The sequence below is a fragment of the Babylonia areolata genome, chromosome 25 (genome assembly GCF_041734735.1).
Source record: "Babylonia areolata isolate BAREFJ2019XMU chromosome 25, ASM4173473v1, whole genome shotgun sequence".
In the NCBI taxonomy this organism is placed as follows: domain Eukaryota; kingdom Metazoa; phylum Mollusca; class Gastropoda; order Neogastropoda; family Buccinidae; genus Babylonia; species Babylonia areolata.
Genome location: NC_134900.1, coordinates 24,679,979 through 24,692,478, shown reverse-complemented (window position 1 = coordinate 24,692,478; position 12,500 = coordinate 24,679,979). Strand labels below are relative to the sequence as shown.

Sequence of the window (12,500 nt, the reverse complement as noted above, 5' to 3'; positions counted from 1 at the left end):
CAGTTGCCTCCTCTGCTGTTCTGATGGTCATAGTCGGACACGACTGACTATCACACATATATATATATATAAATAATAATAAAAAAAAAAAAAAAAATATATATATATAGTTGGGCAGTCCTGATATAGCACTGTGCGGTCGACTGGACAAAGGCAACAATGTCTATGTATCCAAAATCACACACATAATATAAACACTCACTTTATTTTACCACTCTTCTCTTATCTATTTTGGGATGTTTTCAGGTATATTATGTGAACATGTCCACGTTTTGGTTAGGAAGTTTAGGCATGGTATAAAGACTGATAGACTGATAGACTGAAAGACTGATAGACTGATAGACTCATAGACTGAAAGACTGATAGACATTTACGATGACCGACGTAGATTCCCTCGCATCTTTTAAATCTCGTCTCAAAACCCACCTTTTTCCCTCAGCAGTAAGTTCAATTGTGGCAGGTCCACTTCCTTTGCGTTAGCTGTGCTTGACTATGTGTGTATAATATATATGTGTACATAACTACATGCATGTATATGAATGTGTATTCTGTGTGCGTAAGTTTATGTAAGTTTGTGCCAGCCTATGTGTGCGTATGTGTTAGCTGTTAGATACACATGTGTTGTTAAAATGTATGTATGCAGTGTGTGTGTGTGTGTGTGTGTGTGTGTGTGTGTGTGTGTGTGTGTAGTAACATTTTGGTGTGTGTATGTAACATAGATGTAATGTTTTATGTTAACAAAGCGTTTTTGTAAAGCACCTGGAGCAGATTTCTGGATAGTGTGCTATATAAGTATCCATTATTATTATTATTATTTTCACACCCAATGTGATGTGTCTGTTCTTCTCCTTCTGCTGCTACTACTCCTCCAACTATACCCCTCCTCCTCTAACTATACTCCTCCTCTCCCTCTTTATCCTCATCCGCCTCCTCCTCCTCCTACTACTTCGACGACGAGTCTTTCTGTTCCTCCTACTCCTCCTCTTCCCCCTCCTGTGCCCACAGCTGGGTCACCCAGGACAGCTACAGGAGGACGGTGCCCACCAGCTGATCAACAGATATGTACAATGGGGAGGTAACTTCATCGACACCGCCAATGTCTACGGCCATGGAGCATCGGAGAAGATTGTTGGGTCCTGGTTGAAAGGGTAAGTGATGTGTGTGTGTGTGTGTGTGTGTGTGTGTGTGTGTGTGTGTGTGTGTGTGTGTGTGTGTGTGTGTGTGTGTAGTAAATATTAGGAAATGTGTAAATGCTCAGCTCATGTTTGTCTTTATTATTTCCTGTTTTGAAGTTTGAAATGGTGAAATAGTGTGTGTGTGCGTGCGCGCGTGTGTGTGTGTGTGTGTGTAAGGAACTCAAATGTATTATATGCAGTTAATATTAGGAAATATGAATGCTCAGCTCATGTTTGTCTTTATTATTTCCTGTTTTGAAGTTTGAAATGTTGAAATAAATGGCTACCTTAAAGAACAAATCTTGATTCCAGCACACACTATAACATGCATCTCCGTGTCTGTCGAATACCATCTAAATCAATTGACTGACTGCTGAATTAATTTGACAGCTTGATTGGCTTCTCGATTCCAGCTCACACGATAACATGCATCTGAGTCTGTCGCATACCGACTCAATTAATTAGCTGACCGACTGCTTGATCAATCGACGGCTTCATTGTATGACTGTTACAGGCAGGAAAGGGACAGGTTTGTCATCGCCACCAAGGTCCGCTTTTCAATGGAGCCCACCAACCCCAACGCCGTGGGTTTGGGGCGGCGTCACATCATTCAGGGAGTGGAGGAGAGTCTGGAACGACTGCAGACCAACTACATTGACCTTCTGCAGGTCGAGAGGGAAGGGGGATGGGGATTCTGTCAGCTGGGCTGTCTCTGTCTGTCTGTATATATGTATATATATATATATATATATATATATATATATATATATATATATATATATATATATATATATATATGTGTGTGTGTGTGTGTGTGTGTGTGTGTGTGTGTGGTGATGGAGAACAAGGAAGCTGAGAGTGCTTATAGATAGGTTTTAAAAAGATGAGGTTTTAGTGATGAGAGAAAAGCAGAAATTGAATCAGATGTACGGATATGATGAGGAAGGTTGTTCCAGATGCCAACTCCAGTTGACTTTCTGTTTATTTTATATTTTGTCATCACCCTGTGTGTGGTGGTGTGGTAAGGATGCACGTGTGTGATGTTTCAGTGCCCTCTGGTGGTCACATGAAATACAATTTTGTTGTTGGTGGTGTTGCCCCAGAATTTGGGGGGACATTTTGTTTTCGAGGATGATGTATGTATGATGATTGGGGTGATGAAAACACTGCTATGGGGGTCCATTGGGGTGATGAAAACGCTGCTATGGGGGTCCATCTGGGTGATGAAAACGCTGCTATGGGGATCCATTGGGGTGATGAAAACGCTGCTATGGGGATCCATTGGGGTGATGAAAACGCTGGGGATCCATTGGGGTGATGAAAACGCTGCTATGGGGGTCCATCTGGGTGATGAAAACGCTGCTATGGGGATCCATTGGGGTGATGAAAACGCTGGGGATCCATCTGGGTGATGAAAACGCTGCTATGGGGGTCCATCTGGGTGATAAAAACGCTGCTATGGGGATCCATTGGGGTGATGAAAACGCTGGGGATCCATCTGGGTGATGAAAACGCTGCTATGGGGGTCCATCTGGGTGATAAAAACGCTGCTATGGGGATCCATTGGGGTGATGAAAACGCTGGGGATCCATTGGGGTGATGAAAACGCTGCTATGGGGGTCCATCTGGGTGATGAAAACGCTGCTATGGGGGTCCATCTGGGTGATGAAAACGCTGCTATGGGATCCATTGGGGTGATGAAAACGCTGCTATGGGGGTCCATCTGGGTGATGAAAACGCTGCTATGGGGATCCATTGGGGTGATGAAAACGCTGCTATGGGGGTCCATCTGGGTGATGAAAATGCTGCTATGGGGGTCCATTGGGGTGATGAAAATGCTGCTATGGGGATCCATCTGGGTGATGAAAACGCTGCTATGGGGATCCATTGGGGTGATGAAAATGCTGCTATGGGGATCCATCTGGGTGATGAAAATGCTGCTATGGGGGTCCATTGGGGTGATGAAAACGCTGCTATGGGGGTCCATTGGGGTGATGAAAATGCTGCTATGGGGATCCATTGGGGTGATGAAAATGCTGCTATGGGGGTCCATTGGGGTGATGAAAATGCTGCTATGGGGATCCATTGGGGTGATGAAAATGCTGCTATGGGGATCCATTGGGGTGATGAAAACGCTGCTATGGGGATCCATTGGGGTGATGAAAACGCTGCTATGGGGGTCCATTGGGGTGATGAAAACGCTGCTATGGGGGTCCATCTGGGTGATGAAAACGCTGGGGATCCATTGGGGTGATGAAAATGCTGCTATGGGGATCCATTGGGGTGATGAAAACGCTGCTATGGGGATCCATTGGGGTGATGAAAATGCTGCTATGGGGGTCCATTGGGGTGATGAAAATGCTGCTATGGGGATCCATTGGGGTGATGAAAACGCTGCTATGGGGATCCATTGGGGTGATGAAAACGCTGCTATGGGGATCCATTGGGGTGATGAAAATGCTGCTATGGGGGTCCATTGGGGTGATGAAAATACTGCTATGGGGGTCCATTGGGGTGATGAAAACGCTGCTATGGGGGTCCATTGGGGTGATGAAAATGCTGCTATGGGGATCCATTGGGGTGATGAAAATACTGCTATGGGGGTCCATTTAGGTCTGGGGCTTCTTGATGAGGCTGTACCCTCATGATAATCATACCCTTCGTCACCCAGGCTGGAAGATACCGACACCTGATGTGTCGCTCATCTTCGCTGCAGTCTTTCAAATCCAGTCTGAAGATTGTGTACTATCTATGATTGTGTACTATGACTTGTGTGTGTGCGTGCGCGAGTGCTTGTGTGTGGGGGGGGGGTCGGGGGGGGGGGGGGGGGGGGTTGAGGGGGTGCGTGTGTGTGGGAGGGGTGGGGGATGAATAATGGTGTTTTGTATCTTGTGTTCAATTTTTTTTTTTTTTTTTATATTTACGTGTTTTTGTTGTTGTTGTTGTTCGTTTCTTTTATTTGTAAACGTCTAGGGCTTATTTTTAAGATTAGGCGTAAATTTTCATGATAATTCTAATAATAATAATAATGGTAAAGAAAAAGATAATACACTGATAATAATAATAATAATGATAACAATAATGATGATGATGATGATGATGATAACAATAATAATAATAATGATAATGATAGTAATAAAGAAAGAGATAATATAACAATAATGATAAGAAGAAGAAGAAGAAGAAGAAGCAAGAAAGAAAGAAAGAGGTAATAATAATAATAATAATAATAATAAAATTAATAACAACAACAACAATAACAACAATAACGATAATAATAATAATGATAAAGAAAAGATGGTAATAATAATAATAATAATAATAATAATAATAATAATGACAATAATAATAATAATAATAGTAATAATAATAATAATGATGATGATATTAAAGAAAAAGATGATGATGATGATGATGATAATAATAATAACAATAATAATAATAATCATAATGGTGATGATAACAATGATGATAATGATGATAATAATAATGATAACAATAATGATAACGGTGACGATAACAATGACAATACTAATAATAATGTGAGACAGACCCACGCCTGGGACGACGCGGTGCCCCTAGAGGAGACCCTGAGCACCCTCAACGACCTGGTGAGGTGCGGCAAGGTCAGGTACCTGGGCGCCAGCAACGTCACCGGCTGGCAGCTGCAGAAGATCGTGGAGGTCACCAAGCAGAAGGGGCTGAACCCCTTTGTCTCTCTACAGGTCAGGGTCCCAGTCCTTCCACGCTCTCCCTACTGTCTGGATTTCGGGTGGTGGCTCTGATGTTCTTGTGGTTCATGGTGTGTGTGTGTGTAGGGGGAAGAGGTAGGGTGGGAGGGTTGGGAGGGGAGGGGGCTGTGGGCGAATGTGTGTGTGTGTGCGTGTGTGTGTGTGTGTGTGTGTGTGTGTGTGTGTGTGTGTGTGTGTGTGTGTGTGTGTGTGTGAAATAGTAAGAGTTGGGGTCCAAGTCTTAATGTGTGTTCAGTGCTGCAGATGGCGGAAGAATTATCATCGCTGAAAACACGTCAGCTGTAAACCCGTAGACAAATCAAAGAAAAACAAAAATTAACAATGAAACAAAACCAAAAACTTTACATTATCATCATCCTTCTCACCATGACAATGATAATTACCGCAGCAGCAGCAGAAGAAGAAGAAGGAGGAAGAGGAGAAAAGAAGAAGAATAAGAAGAAGGAGGAGGAGAGGAAAATGAAGTAGCAGCAGCAACATCACGACAACAACAACAATGCTGATAGTCCTATTAATCAATCATTAGCGATTCTATTATAAAAGCCACTATAATGACAATTACAACAGCAGCAGCAACAACAAGAATAACAATAATGATAATAGTATTATTATAATCGATTTATTTTTGGAGGGGGGTAACAATAATAATTACAGCAACAGCATCAGCAAGTATACGTCGTCAATATATAATAATCATCATATGACATAATTATAAGCGTCAAGTCTCCACACTCAACTCTTTCAAGCCTGGCCTTAAAACCTACCTCTTCCCAAAATAGCCTCCCTTCCCTGCATCTTCCTTGTCTTCAGTTTCTCCAGTTTTAGAGTTATGCATGCGTGTGAATGACTGGTGCGAAAGCGCTTTGATTTGTCTCTGCACAAGATTCAGCGCTATATAAGTACCATGATTATTATTATTATGATATATGACATATGATTGAGCGGCCTTTAAAAACAGCATTACTATCCATCAATGCAGAGTGTAAGGCATCAGTTTTAGTAGGTCGAGGGGTCGGGGGGTCTTGGGGGGACGCTTGCCGCTCGTACGGATATCCGACACCTTTCGACCCGACACTGGATAGGCAGTGTTCAGCAGCTGGACAAATAGCACACACTGGATAGACTGTGTTCAACAGCTGAACGATGAACACACACTAGACAGGTCATTATGTCCCCTTTCCACAGCAGGAAGCGATAGGTTGATGAGGGTGGGGGGTGGAGAAGATTGATGCTGGGGAGTGTGGGGCGTTGGGGGGGTGGGGGTGGGGGGCTAAAATTTAATTAACAGCTCTTTGTACTTGACACGTCCATAAAAAAAGAAAAACATTTTACAAATGTATTTACTGGTTGGTAGCAGGTGTGTTGGATGGTGATGGGTGGTGGAGGAGGAGGAGGAGGAGGAGGAAGGGGGAGGGACGGAGGGGGATCATATCTTACAGTACCACAATCGTCTGACTGTTCAGCTGTTGTATGAAATCGCTAGGCTGTAGTAATTATGATGATGATGGTCATAATGATACCAACACCACCACCATTACTACTACCTACTTCCACTACCACTACGACTCCTAACGTTAATGGTGCAAGGGAAAATACGGGGAGGAGCAGTTGAAATAGAAGAAGAAGGAGGAGGAGGAGGTGGAGAAGAAGAAGAAGAAGAAGAAGAAGAAGAAGAAGAAGAAGAAGAAAACTTTTCTTCGCAGCTTCCATTTGAAATAATTATCAGAACTGAAATAAATATTATAGTGTTACATTCCAGTTCCTGGATGTTTTTAGAAACATCATTGCTGGGTTTGCAACTCACTGTGTGTGTGTGTGTGTGTGTGTGTGTGTGTGTGTGTAGCAACAATACAGCCTGGTGGCCAGGGACTCAGAACTGGAGCCGTTCCAGGTGTGCAAGCTGAACGGACTGGGTGTGCTCCCTTGGAGCCCTCTCAAAGGGTTAGTGCTCTCCCCTGATGTGTCGGGATGACGGGGCTGTCTTCTCTTGTGTCCTGTCTTGTGTCAGATGTAAAACAACTATCATTGTACCCAGTGTCCTTTTCTGGCTTGTGTTTACTTTATTTTTTCTTTAATGTTAAATAAAATGTGTTGTTTATTGTGTGTGTATGTGGGGGGTGGGGGGGAGGTGGGGGGGTTAGTTACGTCATCGTTTTCAACACACACACACACACACACACACACACACACACACACACACACACACACACACACACACACAGCGCCGTGAGATCATCTGAGTTATCAATCAGACAGCACTGACTGTCTTATTCTGAAACAGCGTTTCTCAAAGCAAACGCTGTTAATATTATTTAGAACATACCGCTTTCATTGCGTGACAAAAATATAGCCGCTGTGTTTTTAGTACTTTCGTGTTTGTATTCAGGTCAGAGTGTTTTATTTATTTTTTTTTTTTTTTTTTTACTTAATGGTAATATTTGTGTGTCGGACTCAACTGTGGGGTGAGAAGCTGAGTGTGTGAGGGAGTGCCGAGCTTTTGAATGCAAGGATAAGATGCAGTCGGATGAATGGATGCGTGTTGCATTGCATCAGTTGTATTGCACTTCATCCTACTGGACTGGACAGGAGTGCTCTGCTCTGCAGTGAATTGCAGTGCATCGTAATACATCGTATTGTATTGTATCGTATTGTACTGCAATACGCGTTGTATGGTATCGCATGCTATTGTACTGAATTGCGTTGCATTCTTTTGTATTGTATTGTACTGTATTGTACTGCACCACATTGCATTGTATTAGTGTATTGTATTATTTATTGTATTGTACATGACTTGCATAGTATTTTGTGGCATCGCCTAGTATCGTATAGTATTGTATTGTACTGTATTGCATTGTAACGCACTATATTAACGCACTGTATTGTATTGTATTCTATTTTAACGCACTGTGTTACATTGCATTGTAACGCACTGAATTACATTGTGTTGTATTTTAACACACTGTTATTGTATTACATTGCATTTTAACTGACTGTACTGTATTGTAAAGCACTGTATTGCGCTGTAACGCACTGCATCAAATTGTATTTGAACGCACTATATTGTATTGCACTGTAACGCACTGTATTATACTGCATTGCATTGTAATGTCTGTGCTGTGCTGTCCCAGAGGTTTCCTGACGGGCAAGGTGACCCGGGAGGGGCCACCCAAGGAAGGGCGCCTGGGCTTCTCGGCACTGGATGAGGCCCGCAACCTGGAGTGTGCCCCCTCCTGGTCAGCCATCAACAGCGACAAGAACTGGGCCGTCCTGGGCACACTCCAGAAAATCGCCAAGGCCAAAGGTGAGAGCGACGGTCAACACTCGTGCATGTGCACCAACGTCATCGTTTACCTATTTGTATTTCTTTTTGTCACAACAGATTTCTCTGTGTGAAATTTGGGCTGCTCTCCCAGGGAGAGCGCGTCGCTACACTACAGAGCCACCCATTTTTTTGTATTTTTTTTCCTGCATGCAGTTTTATTCGTTTTTCCTATCGAAGTGGATTTTTCTACAGAATTCTGTCAGGGACAACCCTTTTGTTGCCGTGGGTTCTTTTACGTGCGCTAAGTGCATGCTGCACACGGGACCTCGATTTATCGTCTCATCCGAATGACTAGCGTCCAAACCACCACTCAAGGTCTAGTGGAGGGGGAGAAAATATCGACGCCTGAGCCGTGATTCGAACCAGCGCGCTCAGATTCTCTCGCTTCCTATGCGGACGCGTTACCTCTAGGCCGTCACTCCACTCAAGACAACTTTTCTCTTTACAAAAAACCCACAAACTTCGCATCAAAATCAAGCCAAAACTTGCAGAGACATCTCCTCAGACAATAAGGCAGTCGACATTTCAATGGAAGTTTCGGAAGTCATGTCACCAGCCAGTCTATCAAATTATGTAATGATCCCTGAGCCGCGGATAAAGGCGCGGTAGGGAGTGAAAGGCTAAAAGGCGCGGTAGGGAGTGAAAGGCTAAAAGGCGCGGTAGGGAGTGAAAGGCTAAAAGGCGCGATAGGGAGTGAAAGGCTAAAAGGCGCGGTAGGGAGTGAAAGGCTAAAAGGCGCGATAGGGAGTGAAAGGCTAAAAGGCGCGGTAGGGAGTGAAAGGCTAAAAGGCGCGATAGGGAGTGAAAGGCTAAAAGGCGCGGTAGGGAGTGAAAGGCTAAAAGGCGCGGTAGGGAGTGAAAAGCTAAAAGGCGCGGTAGGGAGTGAAAGGTGAAAGGCTAAAAGGTGCGATAGGGAGTGAAAGGCTAAAAGGCGCGGTAGGGAGTGAAAGGCTAAAAGGCGCGGTAGGGAGTGAAAGGCTAAAAGGCGCGATAGGGAGTGAAAGGCTAAAAGGCGCGGTAGGGAGTGAAAGGCTAAAAGGCGCGGTAGGGAGTGAAAGGCTAAAAGGCGCGGTAGGGAGTGAAAGGCTAAAAGGCGCGGTTTGGAGTGAAAGGCTTCCTCAATAAAATAATTTTGGTCTACCAGTGGTGCAGAGCATTCGCACAGGAGGTAAAGCGCGTCAGAAATGTTCATTATTATCATCATCATTAGTAGTAGCAGTAGTAGTATCATCATCATCATCATCACGGATGTATGATTAAACATTACGTGAATCTATGAAATAAACCTGAGTCTCGGTTGTATGTAGGTCTGTGTCTGTGTCTGTCTGCAATTTTGTCAAACGAACTGAACTTGTCAGCAGTAATTATCGAGAACCATTACACTCAGAAAATGCTTCGCTGCCTTTTTTTTTTTTTCTTTTAATTTTTTTTTTTTTTAATTAAACAACGATTAATCGATATAAATGTAATCCTCACCATCCCGTTCCCATGGCGTTTTCCGTTTTTTGTTTGAACCTCATGGGCACAATAGCCGAGTGGTTAAAGCGTTGGACTTTCAATCTGAGGGTCCCGGGTTCAAATCTCGATGGTGCCTGTTGGGTAAAGGGTGGAGATTTTTCCGATCTCCTAGGTCAACATAATTATGTGCACACCTGCCAGTGCCTGAATCCCCTTCGTGTGTAAACGCACGCACATCAAATACGCATGTTAAAGATCCTTTAATCCATGTCAGTGTTCGATGGGGTTATGGAAACAAGAACATACCCAGCATGCACACCCCCGAAAACGGAGTATGGCTGCCTACATGGAGGGGTAAATAAAGAAAAAACACGGTCTTACACGTAAAATGTTCAATATTACATGTTTTTTCTGAGTGTGTATGTGTGCGTGCCTGAAATCTGATTGAATGACACAGGAAACGAATGATGAGCGCCCAATGGCAACCGTCAGTCGGCTCTACCCAGTTAGGCAGCCGGCTGTTGTGTACATGACCCCGAGTTTGTAAAGCGCTTAGAGCTTGATCTCCGACCGAGGATAGGCGCTATATAAGTATCTAAATCAATCGATCAATCAATCAAGCCTTGAAGACTGCATCTTGATGATGTATGACTTTGTTCAATGATATGTGTTTTTATTTACTGATTTGTGTGTTCATTGATCCGTGTGTATACTAATCTGGACTGTGCATCTTGATGATGTATGTTGCATGTTGATGATGTATGTTGCATCTTGATGATGTATGTCTTTGTTTATTGATCTATGTGTTGAATTTATTCATTGATCCGTGCGTTTATTTATTGATCTGTGTGTTTATTGGTTTGTCTGTCTGTTTATTTGTTGATCTATCTGTTCGTTCTTTGATTTTGTTTTTAACTTTCTTTAGATAGATCAGTGGCTCTGAGACTTCTTTAGATAGATCAGTCGCCCGGGTGTCTCAGATGGGTTACTACAGAAACCTGTGGTGTCTTTTACCGATTGATTGATTGATGTGTTCAGGTAAGTCAGTGGCCCAGGTATCCCTCAGGTGGCTGCTACAGAAACCTGTGGTGTCTTTGATTGATTGATTGATTGATTGATTGACGTGTACAGGTAAGTCAGTGGCCCAGGTATCCCTCAGGTGGCTGCTACAGAAACCTGTGGTGTCTTTTACCGATTGATTGATTGATGTGTTCAGGTAAGTCAGTGGCCCAGGTATCCCTCAGGTGGCTGCTACAGAAACCTGTGGTGTCTTCTGTCATCATCGGAGCCACCAAGATGCAGCAGTTGGACGACAACATGGCTGCTGCCAATGGCTGGGAACTGACGGCTGAAGAGGTGTGTGTGTGTGTGTGTGTGTGTGTGTGTGTGTGTGTGTGTGTTGCGTGTGTGTTCTGTGTGTGTGTGTGTGTGTGTGTGTGTGTGTGTGTGTGTGTGTGTGTGTGTTCTGTGTGTTATCTGTGTGTGTGTGGGTGTGTGTGTGTTTGTGTGTGTGTGTGTGTGTGTGTGCGTGAGTGTGTGTGTGTGTGTGTGTGTTTGTGTGTGTGTGTGTGTGTGTGTTGTGTGTGTGTTCTGTGTGTGTGTGTGTGTGTGTGTGTGTGTGTGTGTGTGTGTATGTGTGTGTTCGCGAGCGCGCACGTGCGAGTGTGTGTGTATTTGTGTGTGTTCGTGTATTATGTATATTAGTGTTATATAATATCTATGCTGGTTTGATAACGATATTTCATTTCACTTCTTTCTTCTTCTCTCTGTATATTTCTTACACCAACCATCCCTTCTTTCGAGATCTGAATGGGGGAAAAAAACAACAACCAAAAACAAAGAAAAAACAAAGAAAACAAACATTGTATGCTTCCTCTGTTACTCGCAGTCAGTGCATGCTATTCAACAAATTCCTTCCTTCCTTCCTTTCTTCCTTCCTTCCCAGATGAAGGAGCTTGACGAAGTCAGCCAACCAGACCTCCGCTACCCTTACGAACTGATCTGGTGGATGAACAAGGATCGAACCAACCCCTGGCATCCCTCGCCTTACGTTTGATGTCAGGCGGGACCTCTTTTTGGACCGAGGGAAACTGGGCATGTCTTCCGCGTCACCACCTGTTTGTCTGTCTTCTTTCTATTTCCGGTGAAATCTCCCGCGCTGGTCAGCTGCGAAAACGTCAGAACTCTGACGCGTTATGTTGGGTGTGCTGTGAAAGTTGTGGAGAGTTGTAGTCTCTTTGAAGTCTTATATAGCTTCTTCTTCTTCTTCCCCTTGACTACCGCCTTCATCATTGTGAAGATTCTGTAGACTATAAGGGGGGTTTGCGTGTTTTTGAGGTTTCCTGAGGTAGAGGTTGCTGGTCCAAGGGATGGGGGGTGAGGGGGGGAGGTATGGGGGTGGGTGGGTGGGGGGGGGGGGTGATCAGATTCGGGATTTCAAGCCTTCCAGGGTTGTGCTGAGAGCAGTCTCAGCAGGAAGGCTGTTCCAGTTTGTTATGGTCGAGGAAAGAAAGATTTTTTGTCTGTACAGCGTCCTGCAGTTGGAGAGGTGGTATGCTGCTGGATGCGATCCTCGGGTCCCCGTGGATGCTGAAGGATTTTGAGAGGGCTTACTGATTATATTATAATAAATACCTTTCTATAAGTTCATTATCGCTGACATATTGATTTTCATTTCATCAATTTAATGTACAATTTCCTTTGCTGAGTGGCTGTTTTAATCAGAAAATCTGATGTTACATCAACCCTAACTCTTTTTGCTTTTCTTACAGCCCACTTACATCGAATGAATCA

At 43.8% G+C, this 12,500-nt stretch overlaps 1 protein-coding gene across 1 annotated transcript in view; it reads left to right on the top strand.

Moving 5' to 3' along the window:
- The window catches only part of LOC143299871 (1-deoxyxylulose-5-phosphate synthase YajO-like), a 40,562-nt gene extending 28,526 nt beyond the window's left edge, over nt 1-12,036 (top strand). The window contains exons 3-9 of the mRNA XM_076613365.1: nt 1,006-1,148; nt 1,690-1,843; nt 4,727-4,900; nt 6,771-6,868; nt 8,056-8,228; nt 10,924-11,063; nt 11,653-12,036. Of these exons, the coding sequence (XP_076469480.1) occupies nt 1,006-1,148; nt 1,690-1,843; nt 4,727-4,900; nt 6,771-6,868; nt 8,056-8,228; nt 10,924-11,063; nt 11,653-11,763 (993 nt within the window). The 3' untranslated portion in view covers nt 11,764-12,036. The remainder of the gene's footprint in view (nt 1-1,005; nt 1,149-1,689; nt 1,844-4,726; nt 4,901-6,770; nt 6,869-8,055; nt 8,229-10,923; nt 11,064-11,652) is intronic.
- The last annotated feature ends 464 nt before the right edge of the window (nt 12,037-12,500 follow it).